The sequence below is a fragment of the Pelecanus crispus genome, chromosome 10 (assembly GCF_030463565.1).
Source record: "Pelecanus crispus isolate bPelCri1 chromosome 10, bPelCri1.pri, whole genome shotgun sequence".
In the NCBI taxonomy this organism is placed as follows: domain Eukaryota; kingdom Metazoa; phylum Chordata; class Aves; order Pelecaniformes; family Pelecanidae; genus Pelecanus; species Pelecanus crispus.
Genome location: NC_134652.1, coordinates 34,717,935 through 34,734,637, shown reverse-complemented (window position 1 = coordinate 34,734,637; position 16,703 = coordinate 34,717,935). Strand labels below are relative to the sequence as shown.

At 41.9% G+C, this 16,703-nt stretch overlaps 1 protein-coding gene across 1 annotated transcript; it reads left to right on the top strand.

Annotated features, from left to right (window-relative positions):
* Positions 1-1,115: 1,115 nt before the first annotated feature.
* TMEM26 (transmembrane protein 26) lies at positions 1,116-15,182 on the top strand. The gene is made up of 6 exons (XM_009488023.2): positions 1,116-1,306; positions 4,577-4,655; positions 10,443-10,556; positions 11,082-11,302; positions 12,359-12,435; positions 14,767-15,182. The coding sequence occupies exons 1-6, from the start codon at positions 1,116-1,118 to the stop codon at positions 15,180-15,182; spliced, it is 1,098 nt and encodes a 365-aa protein (XP_009486298.1).
* Positions 15,183-16,703: the final 1,521 nt, after the last annotated feature.

Below are 16,703 nucleotides of genomic sequence, written 5' to 3'. Positions count from 1 at the left end.
ACATAGACTTGATTCTCCATCTCTCAAGGTCCCTTCCAACCCAAAAGCATTCTATGATTCTATTTGTATTTTACAATGGTGTATCTCAATTTAAGTTCTTTGGCAGTAAATAAACACAAAACTGGAGCAACACAGTAACAATTTTGATCATGAAATTTCTCTTTGGTTACGCAAGTGTAAATTCAAATAAAATTTATAATCACTATGAGAAACATCAAAGCAATTTTTAAACATACTCTGTACTTTATAAACTGTTGCCACAGAAGATACTAAAGGTCAGTCTAGAGATAAGTGACCTAACAAACCTCTGTGTATTTCTTGCACATGTCCCTATTGGCCTGTTCGGTAACATTAGTGTTAGCGCAGGTTTCAGCCTGATCTCTGGAGTTCCTCACTGGGGCTGCTGCTTAGTCCTGAAGCAGGGTGTAGATCATACAATATAGTAGTTTGACTAGATTTCAGTACTGGTTAGCTTTTCTAGCTTCTGTTGCACACAGGGATTCCAGTATTGAACTAGGTACACAGTTTCTGCTTTCTGTATTGCAATGTTAAATGAACGATTTTAAAAGCTCCCAAATACAAATTACATCTTTCAGGAGGAAGGGAGAGGAAAGAGGGGTTTGCGGTCTCAGTAACGCAGCGGAGCTTTTAGCAAGGCAGATTCAAATTCATAATGCTTCTTGCATTTTGTCTCTCTGCTAGAAACGTAGGCGACACGAGCAGCAAGAGATGGTAACTATGCGAGATAGAAACCTCCCTGCCATTCAGGCCTTGAGCAGGTGACAGAGAGGGGACAGAAAGCAAGCCTTTACGCCCCTGCCTTAGCGTGGTCAGAGCTGTACTGAGCGCTACAAACCACTGCAGCCTGGAAGCGGGAGGGTTTGGTTTGGTTTTTTTTTTTCTTCCCTTTAAAAAGTTTTCAGGAAGTCTGGGGGAGGGGCAATGCTGTTTCTTTTTTGTTATAATGGGCCCCTTTGTGGAGATGGAAGAGGAGAAGAGATCTGTGTGCCTGTGGTGCGCAGGCTTCCCACTGATTCCCAGGGTAACTTCCCAGGGCTCCTAAAAAGCACTGGGCCCCCGTGGTGCTGGGAAGAGGGGAGGGGGCCAGGTCCAGGATGGAGCTGATGGTGCTGCTCAATGCTTTGGTTACCCGCCTGCTCTTTGTGTTGCACTCGCTCATCGGGGTCTGGAGAGTCACTGCAGTGAAGAAAGAACCCAAGTACTGGCTGCTGGCACTGCTCAATCTTCTCCTGTGCCTGGAGACAGGGCTCACCCTCAAGTTTAAGCAAGGCAGAGGCTACAAATGGTGAGCATATCCCGCCGGCTCCGACGGAGCCACGCTTCTTTCTTTGCATGTACTTTGCTGCAGATGCGAGGCTGTCTTCTGCAGCTGCTGCCTGAGAGCAGTGCTGCCCTGGCTTTGTTCCTGGCAAGCTTTTAGGGGATTGGGTTTTCTCCCCTGCTGCACCTGGGGGATGGGGGGTGGCAAACTGGTAAAGCCCTGGCTAGTCCATTGCCAGGTCCAGAGGGCTTTCAGGAGGAGCAGTTTTGCAGCAGACTACTTGGGAGCCATTCTCTGTACAGCTCTGCGTGTGTATCCATACTAACAGCTGCAAAATGTGGTAGGAATAGCTGGAGGCGAGAGGTACGCGCTCTGGAGCCGCCGATCCAGCGGGCAGGGGAAGCAGGGGGCACTCACGCCCTCACAGCGTCGCTGGGCACCTCCTAAGCACCAGCGTGTCAGGGACAACACGTGTGAGGTGTGGAAGAGTGCTGGGGGGCCCACGCAGGCTATTCCATGCGGATGCCCTGCATCTCTTACCCCATCCTGCCATGCTCTGGTTTGCACCTCCTCCCCTGGGACTGCATTCCCTCTCCCTGCGACCTGTAACAGTGCTAACGCCAAGCTAGCACATGAAGCAAAACTCAGTGACAAATAAAAGATGAGCAGCAACCACGCTAGCAATACGGCAAGAGTGGCTTAAATATTTGGATTTGAGAGGCTATTCCAGAGGGGAAGTTTCATGCATGAAAGGCTGCCTGAGAAATGAACAAAAAAGTTAGTCATTGCAGAGTTTGCCCAAATATGTGGTATTTTCCATGCATCTAAAGAATTACTGCAGTCTATCTAGAGTTCATCAGCGCTCAGTCAGCCAAACCAAGTGCTCTGTAGAAAGGAAGTGGTCATGTTACTAATTGTCAAGATTTTACTAGGACCTTTTATTTTTAAAAACCTGAAGCTGCAGGCAGGCCCTGAGACAAATCCAGGACAAAAAAAGCCCAAAAGTATTTCAATGATCCTAAATTCCTGCCCGTTGCAACCTGTGAAACTCATTATAACAGAAGCAGTGTTGCATGATAATTCACACAAGTGTTCCATGCTCTAAATCTGAACGTAATAAAAGCAGCGATAAAGTCTGGAACACAGGAAGATTTAACAGCAGCAGAGCTCCAGATGCACAGTTACAAGACAGAGGCAGAGTGCACAGACCCGATTCACTGGGGAGAGGAGGCGGCATCAGAGACTTCATGGAAGAACACTTGCTATGGCAGCTTTTGGAAAATCCAAAGAAAAATAGATACAGAAAGCAGTTCCATTTTAGAGGAATACATGTGCTAGAAGACTGGGCTAAATTTAGCTAGAAGGAAATTTTGAGAACGGATGTGGTCCGGCACCTTAAGCAGCACAGTAATGTATGTTTATAGGTAAGAACTGTAGACAAACAGCCAGCATCTATTTGTATCAGGGTAACTTTCTGCTTTGGTGAAAAACACACACATTCAGTATCATCTGCATTTATAGAAATAACTCCATAGACAATCACTGATCCAGGCAACAGGCAGTCTGTGCCACAGGACTCTCCTGAATCTAAGAGCCTCATATTCTCTCCATTCCTTATTGACAGAAGATGTACTTGTTACACCAACACAAAAAATTAGATGGCACATGTGGAGAAAAAGTATTTTTGTGGGCCCGGCCATGTAATATTTCTTCTAGATTGCTCCTTCTGAAAGAAAGGAAGGGTTAAAGCCCCTGAAGTCTCCTGGCCTGATCTGGTATCATTAGCTCAGTATTGCTAACCTGCCAGCTGGATGGATTTTTCATGTGCTCAAGTCCTACAGGAAATACTGTAAAATATGTTATTTCTCCCACTCAAATGAGAGGTATGCTCTCTCCCAAAATAACCAGGCTAAAACCCCATAGCATCACTAACTTTAAAAAAAAAAAAAACAAAACAAAACAACAACAACAAAAAACCCAGCGCCACAACAAACACCACCACCCCCTCACCCCTGCAAAAAACCACAAAACCCCAAAAAACCAAACAAACAAACCACCCAAAAAACCAAACCAGGACTATCTTATTTACAGAGGATTGATTGAAACATTTCATAGCAGCTCAGCAACCCAATCATCTTCCTGAGCAGCAGGGTTTTTTCTTTTCCTCAATACTTAATCTCCACTGGAAAAGTCATGGTTACAAAAATAAAGGTACATTCAGGATAGGAATAAACAATAAATGCAACGACATTTGATCGAAACGTTGCTGCAGTTACATACTTAGAAGCAATTTAAATCCACTGCAGAACGTGCCAATGACAGGAGAGAAGGAACCAAACAAGTATCCTGAGTTTGGCTCCGCTGCCCTGTCTTGGGCCAGTACATACATAGATGCAAAGGCTGCTGTGCATCTCAGCAGCATTGCAGTGATGCTCACTCCATACTATGGCAGAGCTAGATGGAACATGAGCGGCATCAGACCTCATTCCTACTCCAAAAGGAGAGGAATTGAGAAAAAAAACCCACCCCGAACAAAACTGTCACGTTTAATAAGAAAACATCAGCAATGCTCACAAGAATCAGTGCTTGCAGAAGGAATAAGGAAACCTCCCTAGTACTTCTGAACAAACTCAGCTCAAGAAGCTGAAAATAATAAAGCTTCACCATCATAAGTTATATAGAAGACTGACAGGGAGAGAAGAACTAGAGTCAGAAATCCTAAAGAGTTATAAAATTGCCAGCACAAATGGGCAAACAAGGCCAAAACCCGTTTTCATAAACGATTTTAGCCTGCACTGAAAGACCTCCTACTGAAGAAATGCTTGTTTTATGCAAACTGATGCTATTTCTACCTTTCCTGTGTCAATGCACAGGATTCTGATCAACAGCCTTTATCCCAGCATCATTCAGTGAAATGACTCAACGTATTAATTCAACCTTCCTGAAATCAGAAAAGGCATGCTAGCTAGAGGCTTTTTTTTCTTATTTTAAGTACAGAGAATGCTGTGGTGGAAATACAAACAGCAAAGTGCCTTTGGTTAGTTCTTAAATAGTTAGTTAGTTCTTAAATAAACTTCCATATATGAGCTTAGATGGATATACAGATAAACCTATGATTCATAATATTGACAGCATAAGGAGTTCAGCAAGAATAGCAACTCTTACTTGTAGTTACCCTAGTTCTTAATATCCCATATGGTAGGAGGCACAAGACACTTCAGTGCAGATAATGATAGGCTGTATGGTATTTACGATGTGATATAATACCAAGCTATCTTTTCTTTTCCTTCACAGGTTTTCACCAGCAATATTTTTATATCTGATTTGCACAGTACCATCACTATGGCTACTAGAAATTCATCATGGGACTCAGGTATTTATTATGAGACAAGACGAACTAGTTTGATGCATTATTTGATGGGTTGGATTTGAGTATACACACAGAAGTCTGCCAGGTCTTGTTCCAATTTTCTGTTTTATACTGGTGGGTCTCCCAATCCAGCTGCAGTTATGCTATGATTACTGTGCTATAACTATGACTACTAAATATCAAATAATGAACCCCATTCCTAGCTAAAAATGAGACCACTCATTTGTATTTGGCTGGGGAACCAAGGAGTAGAAATTGAAAACCAGCCTTTCACCCCCAGGTTACCAGCTTGAATCTTGCTTAGGATGGTGAAAGAATTTCATTGCTTTAGAGGCCTTTGTAAAATAAGGTATGAGTTTCACAGCACTTACAGGCAGGTATCACAACTCCAAGCAAGCCAAAATTGAGACAGGTATCAGTGAAAGGGGTCTTAAATTACCTCATGTTTGCTGCAACCTAGGAGAATACTCACAGATTGCTACCACAGACAGCTGACATGGTAATTTGTCTATCAGGGTTTATATCCTTTCTTTGTTCATGCTGCATAGTCATCTGAGATGGGGGTGTCTGGATTCCAATTCAGGACTAAAACACACAGTGAAATTTTGAAAGGCAATTGTTCTTTTGGCAGATGGGGTCAGTTAGGGCCAGGACTGAGCCAGCAGCCCATGCCGAGTGAACCATATCCCCATGCAGGCTGCTTTCAAGTCCCCATAGCACTTCCTCGTAGTGAAAAGCGGATTTTGTCTGTCCCAGCATTTGCGCATATGCAGTACCTTACATCCACAGCAGAAAAGGGCCCGATAGGAACAAGAGCAAAAAGCAACAGAAGAAAATACATAAATTAGACTAAGAAGACATAGTGCCTCATTTTCTCCTTTGAAACATTGTTAGAGCCCACAGAAGCATAATCAAATATTCAAAATTGTGTTTACACTGAAAATGCCTGAGGCTTTTTCTAAATACAGCAGCAGGAATTTATTGTCTTCTTGTTTTGCCAAATCTCCTTAAACAGTCACAGACAGGTAATGTGGATATTGAGAACATTTGTCATAGTTAAATCTAGTCCAAGAAACAGGCTAATTCTGTAGTCAAAGGCAGCAGTTTATTTCCCAAAATGATGTTAGAACATGGCATACTTTGTTCTTATTGATATACTGCTACTGTGAATTAAAGAGGGAGTATATCAACTTAACAGCTTAGTTTATACCTGGAGAGATAGGATAGAGAGTTCTGGAAACACACAGTCTAATAGATTCAAAAACAATACCTACAGAAGGGGAGCAGCCCTCCTAACAATTAATCTCAAACACAGCACCCAAACTAGTCCTGCTTCTCATACTAAAGTATTGCTGGGATTTTCCTCATTAAAATACTAACGGAATGGGTAATTCTGCAGTTGCTAGATCCACATTGAATATATCCACCATGAAAACAGTTTGTGCTCTTTAAGGCAGCAGAACTTTGAACTCATGTTGAATCTCTAACAGGAAACATCAACTGCTTGTGTCGGTGCTGTTATTTAAGGCATGCGCTAATATGCAGTCTCTCCTGAAGGCAGAGGCGATTCTGCCTCTGCGAGTACTGCAGAACTGGACATGAGTAATACCATTCATATATCAACAGTGAAATACTGACTGCATAGAAACTACTGCTTTGCGGTCAAGTATTTGGGGATGAAATACATGTTTGGGAGAGACTATAAAGTAAATTGAACTGTATTGAGTGAAAAAATTGCTGCCTGCAAAATAGAGTGGCAAGAAAATTAAAACCATTTAATCCATAAAAAACCCCAAACATTCTTTCTTCATAATGTAGAAGATCTCAGATAAACAAATACCTGTGTTACCTTTTCAAATGCCTGGTGCATCACTGCCACCCAAAGCAATAACTGACCACCTTTTGCAGGGCTTATCTGATTACCAGTGCTGTAGTCGATGTAGGCTTCCCAGTCAGTAATAAGATAGCTACTTGGTAAACCTTGTAATTATTTTTAACCACCTTAACTTGAACATTTTTAAGGAAATAGTCAATATTACTGCCCATTCCCTCAGCCTTATTCTGAGGTGGGATTCTCTTATCAGCTAAAATTCTAGTATATCACTCTTCTAGAAGTGATCTTTACATCTTTCATCATTTCTTCCCTCCCATACCTATCATCTTCCTCAATGTGGAAAACAGCTCAAGCAATCAGTTCTCCCTGTTTTACGTTTCATCTTTCCTGTATGAGCAAAATGAAGCGGTCATGGTTGCTTTAATTTCTGACATCACACGTGTTGCTATATGGACAGCAATGCTGTTTCCAGCAAGAAAGGCTGGAATTGCAGAGAGCAAGCGGGGTACCTGTTGCTTGGCAGAGGGCCCACTCCAGGGAAGGGCTCGCCTCTTCCACAACATACTCAGGCTGCCAGCCTCCACGTGCATTAACAGGAATAAGGGTACTCTGCCCTGGTTTTCAAATGTCAATTTTACCATCTCAATGCTGGACCTCTTGCGAAAAGTTTTAGCTAACCTCGTTTTTATTTAGGAATAATGGATTGTGAATAACATGCAAATAGAAATTTGCTGAATTAGTTGAGTGTTTCAGGAGTTTCCCATGCACTGGCAGTGAGCTCTCTGCGGGCCACACACCAGGATGACACCATGTCACGCAACACAGTTTCGGTTTTGATAGGATGTTTTATAAATCAGAGGAATGTAACCTTCATCTCGGAAGAAACAAAGGAAGTAAACCAAGCTATACACATTTAGCATAAATTCTAATTTCTTCCTGGTTTATTTTTGCATAGTAAAAAAAAAAAAAGCATTTTTTTTTAGCTATGCACAGTCTTGATACCTAGGAGTAACTGGGCTCTAGCAGTGAAGAGGTAAACCACGTTTATCAGCTGCCTGTGAAACTTCACAGTATTCACTTTTTCCTTGTCACATTCCCATTAAGTCACTGCACATACATAACTGGCTAGGCAAATATGCCTGGCACCAGCAGTCCTATTTACATGCATATACATGATGAAAATAAAGGCTCTTCTCCAAACTTTCAAGTGAATCACCACCACAATCACCACTTAATAAATATTCAGAGAGAAACAAACCAAAACAAGATACGAACATACTTAAATTAAAAATCAGGAGTCTACTTAAATGACTGGCTTTGCAGATGTAGTTTTCCATTTCCTGCCTGCATGCAGTTGGGAAGAGATAATGACCCGGCCCTGAGGAGTGCCATTCAGTCGGAGTTTGTGGAGCCTTGCACTGAAATAGTGCCATCCCCCCCATTCAGCTGCGAGTAGTTGCAAAAATTACATATAAGGAACCTACAACAGACATTGATAAAGTGAATTAATTTTCTTAAAGAAGTATTGTCTGCACCTTTGTGCCACTATGAAAGAAAAAGAAAAACAACAACAACAAAAAAGAGCCCCCTTGCAGCCACGTGGAAGCCGCGGCGTGCCTTCCTCCACCTCCCTCCAGCAGCGCGAGCTGATGACTCCCGCAACTCCTCTGCCCTGCGTGCAGGTCAAGCGGACCAGCTGCTCAGGAGCCGTGAGAGCTATAGAGCTGTCTGCTCTGCATTGCTGGCACAGGGAGAGCCACGGCACCTGCCGAGAGGCAACGCTTTGCTACCTCCCATTTCACTCCTGTCCTTCAGCCACCTGATGTACTTGCTGGGAGTTCTCACAGTGTCTGGGAAGGGATTCCCACTGTCCTTACGCATACAGCAAATGCAGCAGGCTGCCCTACACGGGTCCTACCTCAAATTTGGCAAATTCCTCTCTGAGCAACAGGGCTTTAACAAAAAATTCCCAAACTCTGATGTGGAGTTTAATGCAAGTTCATGGCTCCCTTCCTCTTACCCCTGCCAGACTGGGCAAGGGGCCAGAGGAGAAGGCTCAAACACAGATTTAGTGACAAAGCAAAGGCTGTCAAGGTGAATTAGCCTTCCTCCTCCAGCACAAGTTAGTAATCCCTTTGCCCTACCCCAGCTACTTGTTGCAAGGTAGATACTCCTTAATATTCTGGGGTGGCTACCCCAGTTATGAAATATTTTTAGGTCATGGTCTCCTCAGCCGACAGTGTCACGCTGCCTGCGGGGGTTACTTGGAAAGGCTGACTTTGACCTTAGGGGCTGGTCTCCATAGGCTTTAGGCTTTTTCTACAATCAACAGATATAAAGGCTTCTCCAGAGCACCAGTTAAGTTTCATTTCCAAAACATCCTCTGAACAAGCTGTTCTGTCGCTCTCCTTTGGTGGAAGGGCTAACCCAGGGAGATTAGCCCCACAAGGCTGTAGCCAGCAGAGTACCAGCACCCCCACCTCACTGTCTCCATGCCCAGAACTTTAGACTCCCCTCCTCCAAATAGAAATATCGTGTTCCCCACACCTGTGTGTCAATCTTTCAGCGCTCTCATACCTCCTGTCCAAACAAGGCAAGCACTCAGTTTAAGAGCCTTTACCGCCAATTATAAAAGCAACAAGCACTGACTTTTTTTCCCAGATTTTTCAGACCACAGGAAGTTGCTCCATTTATCTACAAGAAGGTCAGGCAAGAGGCAGCATTTACCCAGATACTGAGCAACATTATCAGAGACCAAGTAAAATATCAAAGTAGAATCTGAAATTTGCTAGAATGTGACATCTGCTGGAAAATGTTGCCGTTCTATTGGCAGGCGTTACGCTGAGCAGAGCTACTCAGTATGCGCTAGAACACATTCCGATTGTTGCAGAAAATCACTCCCTGTGAAGTAAAATGGTGGGGGGCCCAGTGGAGAAATGCAAATCATCTGGTGTTCTCTGGCACAAATAGGACAGGATAAAAGTCTCTAATAACAGCATGGTTTGATTTTCCAATTATCCCTTTTTTATTACAATGAAGAGAGATGCTAAGGGATTGTTATGAAGATAGATTTTAGAACCATACCCCAGTTGCTCCAGGGCCAGCCTTGGGGGTGAAGATAGAAGGGCAGGGCAGTGCAGCAGACCTCAGATGGGACGCAGTCCCGTCACTGGTTTGCTGCAGTTGATCTAATAGCGTGTTTTAGCCAACATTCAATTTCCCAGACCACTGGGTACTTGGAGAAAGTGAAAATACCCGGTTTTCTACTCTGCAGGGGTAGGCAACAACACAGGCCCATTTTTCTTAATTATTCCTTAATCTTAGCTCTCACATTATGAACTTCCTTGCAGGATAAGGCACAGCCCGGGCATGTGGGGGGGTGTGTGCAGAGAATACAACCCAAATATCCTACCCCACCTATTCATTTCAGCCTTGAGGGCAGTCATACAGAAGAATGAAACAGCAGCATTTTTAGAGAACCTTTTTCTGGACAGGGCAGATGAGAAGCATAGATTTTGAGAAAAAGTTTGGATATAGAGACTGACCATGACCAATTTTTACCCTATTTTACTATTTAGCGAGAAAGAAACTACGTAGGAAACCCAGTAGCCTGTTCAGGAGAGCTGCAGGCAGACTGCATTCAAAGAGTGCAGTCTGAACAGCACAAAGGTGTCACCCGCTCCATCAGCCTTTGAATTTACATCCTCTTCTACAGTACAATCCTACACTTTCTCAGGGACCTACCAACACATCACTCCTCTCCTCATGAGAGGAATTCCTCCCTTCTGAACAAGAGGGGAATTTCATTCAGAGCGAGCGCGTACCTTTGTGAATGTCAGCCGACTTTCACAAATGAACCCTCTGCAGTTCAGCAAAACAGGGCTCTTTCAGCCACAGCGCACATTTGCTCCCTGTGCGGGATGTTTATGCATGTGTGATGTTTTTGTTCGTAACAGTACTGTAGTAATGAGCCCGGAGCAGTTCAGGTGAATGTCAGCAACCAAGACTTCAATCAATCCAGAGACAGCAGTCATGGAAGTGAGGGAACAGAACACCACATCATTCAGACGGTGGGACACCTTTTCCTATTCCTAGTAGCGATCTTATGATGTTAGAGCAATTAGAGAGGACTGCTGTGTCTATCTGGGCAAGCTCCTCACACAGTGATTAAAACGAAAAAAAAAAAAAAAAAAATAGTTTCAGAAAACCATATTGTGAAAGTGGCCTACAGTGTGCTGCATACTAACTATTGTTGGTAGGAAAAGTCTCTGTGTGAAGAGGAGACTCTCCTACCATTCTCTTCCAAATCTCAGTAACTGAATTTAGAAAGTGTCTGGGTGATGGTTCTGCAAAGGATAATGCTCAGCTGAAAAATGAGAACAGGAGTAGTACACAGAGAAAAACTTGCTATTCATTACCCAAAGTTTGTATTAATGTGCCTTTTTCAAATTATGCCTGCCACATAGAAATGATTTGCTCCAATACAATGTGAAGGAGAACAAAAGCAGGCTCAAGGATGAATACAGTCCCTGAAGGTACCTACAATGTCAGTCTCCTGAAGTTACAGTATGTTACTGTTGTTGTGTTTTAAACAGGCTAAAGTCATTGTGAATCAGCTCTCCACAATCTGTGAGACTGTATGGACACTGGCCCTCCACCAGACATTTCTACTGCTACTAGTAGTTGGGAGATGGCTTCTCCCCATTGGAGTTGAAATCACCCGGGATCAATTGTCTCAGCTGCTTCTCATGTTTGTGGGAACAGCAGCAGATATACTTGAATTTGCTAGTGAAACCTTGGACATCGAACATGTTCGGTAAAGACTATTTGCTGACATAAATAATTTGCATAGTGCAAGATATTTCTTTTGTTTGAAGATTTGTTTGTGCAATCTGTGGTGTTCAGACTAGTGGAACTCTATTTGCCACAGATAACAGAAGGCTATGTTCAAGGGCTCTGTTTTCCTACTCTCACCTTTCCCTCTGTAAAAGACCTAACAGTCCTATGAGCTTTGTTAGGGATTACTCATCTGTTGCCAGCAGAGAAGCGTGTTGCATCCATCACAATACAGGAGTACAAAGAGCCAAACAACTAGCATGACTGCCATGCAGCGTCAGTTCTTACAGCTACAGGAGCTGAAACACCGGATACATAGTAAGCCTCTTTCAGGTTAATGAATTGTTTTAGACTAGCAAGGAAGCAAACTAGAGTTTGCTTTAGTAATTCATTATCCAAATTGCTTCTTTGGTTGCCTCATACATGCTTTCTTCACAGCAGAATGACAAAGTGTTCAAAGATAGGAAGAAAGGGAATGGCATAGTTCGGTGTGAATTTTCAACATTCTAGTCTCTCCCAGAGAAAGTAAGCCCATCTCCCCCTCACAGCACTGACAGATGAGCTGTGAACGTCAATCATAAAGAAAAAGAATCACAGAAGAGGTTCATCCTCCCTTACAGACATACTATTTTTATTTATTTATTAATATCAAAGAAAAGGGTTTGCAGCAGGAAAAGAGGTCCTTCCCACTTGGCAGAGAAGCTTCAGTCTTGCAAGGAATGTGTAATCACTACAAGGATAAAGATAATCTCTTCTTTGAGCCACAGAGTCTATTTCCATATGCTTATCATTATAACGTTAGCATCAGATATTTAGTGTAATTACACAGCCAGAACATGTGGCCTGAACAGCAAAAAGTTCTATACCAAAAGGTGCCTCTGTTTTCCTTAGTTTTGCATCTCAAGAGCAGGCACTAATCAATCACTGTTTTGCTCAACCACCCTTTAAATGATATTCCAAATACTACAGGAAATATTTTTGTTATCACATAAGGAAACTGCATCTTCACTGTTACCACTTTTTTCCCCTCCCGTAGGAAGAATTATGCTCTCATAAATGCAATTCTTGCTGTATGGACCTGGAGTATGTTACAGTTTCCACTTGATCTTGCAGGTTAGTACTTGCACACAGACAAGGAAAAAGAACAAATGCTTTTAAGTTTTTGCTGGCGTGTCTTGTGGCTGGGCATACGCTACAGGCTATACCAAGGACTTCTGGTGGAGGACAATTCATATGACAATAATGGTTTTTGAAGAAAGCCCATTGTGGTTTCTTTTGAGGAAACACTTGTTTCTGGCTAACCTCTGATTTCCCTGGTAAAAGTCTCTACTTCCAGATAAAATGGAATTGCAATATTGTATTGGAGCATCTGCTTCAGTTGCCTGTTACTGCCTTAAACCTCACTCTCGAGTTAGATCTGGTCTTGGATTATGTTATGGCTCCAATCTGGGAAGGTTACTAGACCCTGTGGACGGATTGGCTATTGTTAGCCACAGGGGACAGCACAGCCAAGAGCACAGAAGTGGTTATCACAGGAGAAATTGCCTATTCACACAGAACCTAAGGACCATATAATGGTGGGGCTGTGCACCCTTATCTTAAGCTAAGAGGCCCAACATTCAGCCAGCTCAGGCTGGCATTTGTTCCTAGGCAGAAAGGGCTTCTCTGTGTCTTAAGAAGAATAATGAAAGCTGCCTCCGTCATCACCTGTTCCAACCATTTTGGCCTCCAATCATGACCAGTTTGCAACTCAACTATACCAGTCCAAAGATACGTTATCCTCACTAGCATCTTATATAAAATTGATGACTAGGTTGACACACCAATTAAAATAAGTGAATTAAATAATAATGAAAAATAGTTCCAGGAATTTTTCCTTAGTCTTTTCTTCATGGACAGCACTAGGCTTTGTTTTCAACACTGAAGTTATGAAAACTTAGGAGTATTTAAGCTCAGCAGCTTAAAAAAACTGATGCCACCGCATTTCAGATTTATCACAGCTAAAATTCCTGTTACTGGCAAAATATATTGTGTTAAAGATGCACAACGCTCAGGTATAAAAATAAAAAAAACAACCAAAACCAAAACCCCCAAATCACCCATACACATCACCAGTACCCAAATAAATTAGTGCTATGATTGTTTAAGCACTGTTTGAATTTAAGTGAAGTAACATGTTGTACTGTGCGTTTTTTCTCTGGCTATTGCTTTTCTGCTTATTTAATTACAGTTACCAGTTAAAAATTAAGTTATTGAACACACATTGCCCTGAAATTTACTATGGGTACAGTTTATTTTAGGTAGTTCTATGCAGTTGCACAGATAGTACTACTTTTTATTCAAGCATCAGTATGTTTACTCATACATCAAACGTGACGTAAAATACAAATTTATAGGCACTTATTATTTGACTACAGCAATGCCGTTAGGACTATTAAACAGCAATGACACAAAAGCATATTAAAAAATTAGCTGCTGCTGAAGCTTTGCCTCATGGATTCAGCAAATTTCTACATTCTACAACTCATTTTCCGCTCAAGTTTCATCTTTTTTTTCTTCCCAGCATTGACTCAAACAATAGAATTCTTTTGGTAAACTGAAATGTTTGACAGTTGTTACTGCATTGCAAGTAGCTATGTTTTTTTTAAACTAGTGAAATCCCACTGCCTGAGAGACAGGTTAGTTAAGCTACATGTCTTTTCATAAGAGGCAGCCATATTTACCACCCACGAACCCTTCTGACGATCCTTCTCTAGATACCATGCCACAAAGAGCATTCTAGCCCACCACCACTTTTATAGCCAAGGGGAACACATCCATGAAGGTTCCAACAGTTGTATGCAATATCATACCCAGAAGGCTAAGAATGAATGTCTTATATGGCAAGCAGTGACCACAGTTTCTTCCTATACATAATGCTTGATATTTCCCCACATTGACATGACACATGTTCTTAGTATGACACGTGAAAAAGGCAATGGCTATCTGGTGAATCTTTTAAAAGCAAGGTCTTAGGCAGCCTGGAACAAATTGAAGTGCTACATCTCACGCTGTTCCCATTCAGCATGGTACAGTTTTTTTCTTAAAGATACTTATTCGCCTAGCATGTTGATTTAACAGAAAAGCATCTGGGGAAGTTGTTACAGAAAGATTAGGTGATCTACTTCTGCTCTTGTTTTAAAAGTGTGTAAATACTGGGAGCTTTGTGGGATAGAAAAGGTGAAGCAGTTTTTGGTCCTGTTCTACAGACCACGTAAGTGCCTGCTTAACATGAGCTTAGTGTGTTTTGCTGAAACAGATCCCAGAAATGGGATATGCTTTATGTTGAATTGTTCACAGTTGAATGCACTTGTAATCAGGGTACCCTGGACTGTAACTGCCTTTTAGGCCAATCCTGGCTCAATTTGAAAGAGTTATTTTAACATAACTGTGTTTTATTTCCAGTACAGCATATTGGCTGCAAACCAACTGCGTCGACTAGGCGGATCCCCAGCTTGCTGCTGTGCAGGTACAGCGCGGAACTGTGGAACATTGGGGTCAGCCTTTTCATACAGGACGGTCCCTTCTTCATTGTGCGTTCAATCCTGATGGGCCATTTCAGAATATTCAATCAGATGCTGGTGTTTTTTACAGCTAAGAATATCTTAGTTGTGACTCTACAATTGTATCGTTTGGCAGTCATAACATTGGACTTTCGTGCTACCATTCTGCAGAAGAGCAGGAAAGGAGAAGTCAGCTGTTGCCCATGTGAGCCTTATGAAGCTAGTACTCACGCTACCGCTGACCAAGATACCGAAATGAAAGAGTTTGTTGCTTTTCCTCCAAAAGAGGAATCCCAAGCTCTATCAGAAGATCAGTGAGCACAGTTACTGACTTGAAAGAGGTTGCATTTCCCACACCTTCTTCAGAAAGACTTAGCCTATTTCTATGATCAAACACACCTTGAGCAAGTGCCTAAGTCATCTCTTCCATGGAGAGATCAATAATTTCTTCTAAATTGTAAGGGAAATTTCTGAAGCAAAGTCATAGAAATGGCACATTTTTGTATCCATTTGTAGGCTGGGTTTTGACTAGTTCCCTATTGTATTATTCACAGGGATTTTGTAGCCATAGTTTGTAGTAGCAAGAAAGGTTTGGCACGCTGACAGAGTTGGTTATTACATGCACACAGTGGCACTGTGCTAACATACGTACTTTCATGTATTCAAATAGAAGGACAAGCCTATACATTACGGCAAGTACGGAACCATTTAGCTCTACTATAGCCCAGCTTCAATGGTCAGGCTATAACTAGAGTGTGATGAACAATGTGTTCACCGTGTATGGGAGCAACTTCAGCAGCGACAGCTGTGCAGGCATGCAAGTGAAGCGGGATGACAGCTTTCTACTGTTACTGTGACATCGAAACATTGTTCATTCAAGAAATTTAAGAAAATCTTAAGTGTTACCTCATCCTTGGCTGGATTCAGTTAAAAACTATGCAACACCATGAAATGGCATAAACAAAACTGTCTCTTAGGACCTGCATGGTCTGAATAACCTAAACCTTACAAATAAAAAAAAAATTAAATAAAAAGCAGCCCCACAGATTATTAGAACACAACTGCATTTGTCACAGGCATTTTCTACAGAGGTGCTTGCCTTTCTATTTCTACCAGTTAGAACACCAAAGAAAAAGCCCAAAATATTCGTAAAGACTTTTTGGGGTTTTTTCTTCCTTCTTTTTTTCCCTGGTTTCACTGTGCTTACAGTTGAGGCAAGTTTTTCAAATGTCTCCATTTTATATGATTTTTAAAAGTGGCCTGACTCAGGCATACAATCTAACTAGAAAGCAAATGGCACTGCTCCAGTTTGGCAAGACAATATAAAGCACCACGAGGTCCCATGAAATAACTTGAGAGATTGTCTGGTCTGTTGAGTGTCAAGATCCATTTTTTAGAAATGGCTAATAATTATTCATTTACTACTTTGACATTTGGAGTGAACAACATAGAGCCTGATAAATTTCTCCCAAGAACACACTTTATATCAGTGTGAGACCATTGACTTTGCTGGGCTTAGCTTATAGAAGCTGAAAGTGATTTTTTTAACATCTGCCTAAAAATTACATTCTCACAAAAAATGGCAGGTGCTTTTCCAAATTTCTGCATCCATTCTAAAAGAGTGCAGAAAAGCATATAAGAAAATCTAGCAAATATAATATGACCTAATTAAGATAGCTTCCCTTATTAAAAATTCCCAATTGAACCTTATTTTCTAAAGCCTCCACTATCTAAAGACAGAATCCAGTCTGGAGAATGAAAAAAAGCATTTCTACTACCACAGCAGCAGTCATATGCTTATTTATCCATAGCCTGATAAGCAATGACATGTTTATTCTT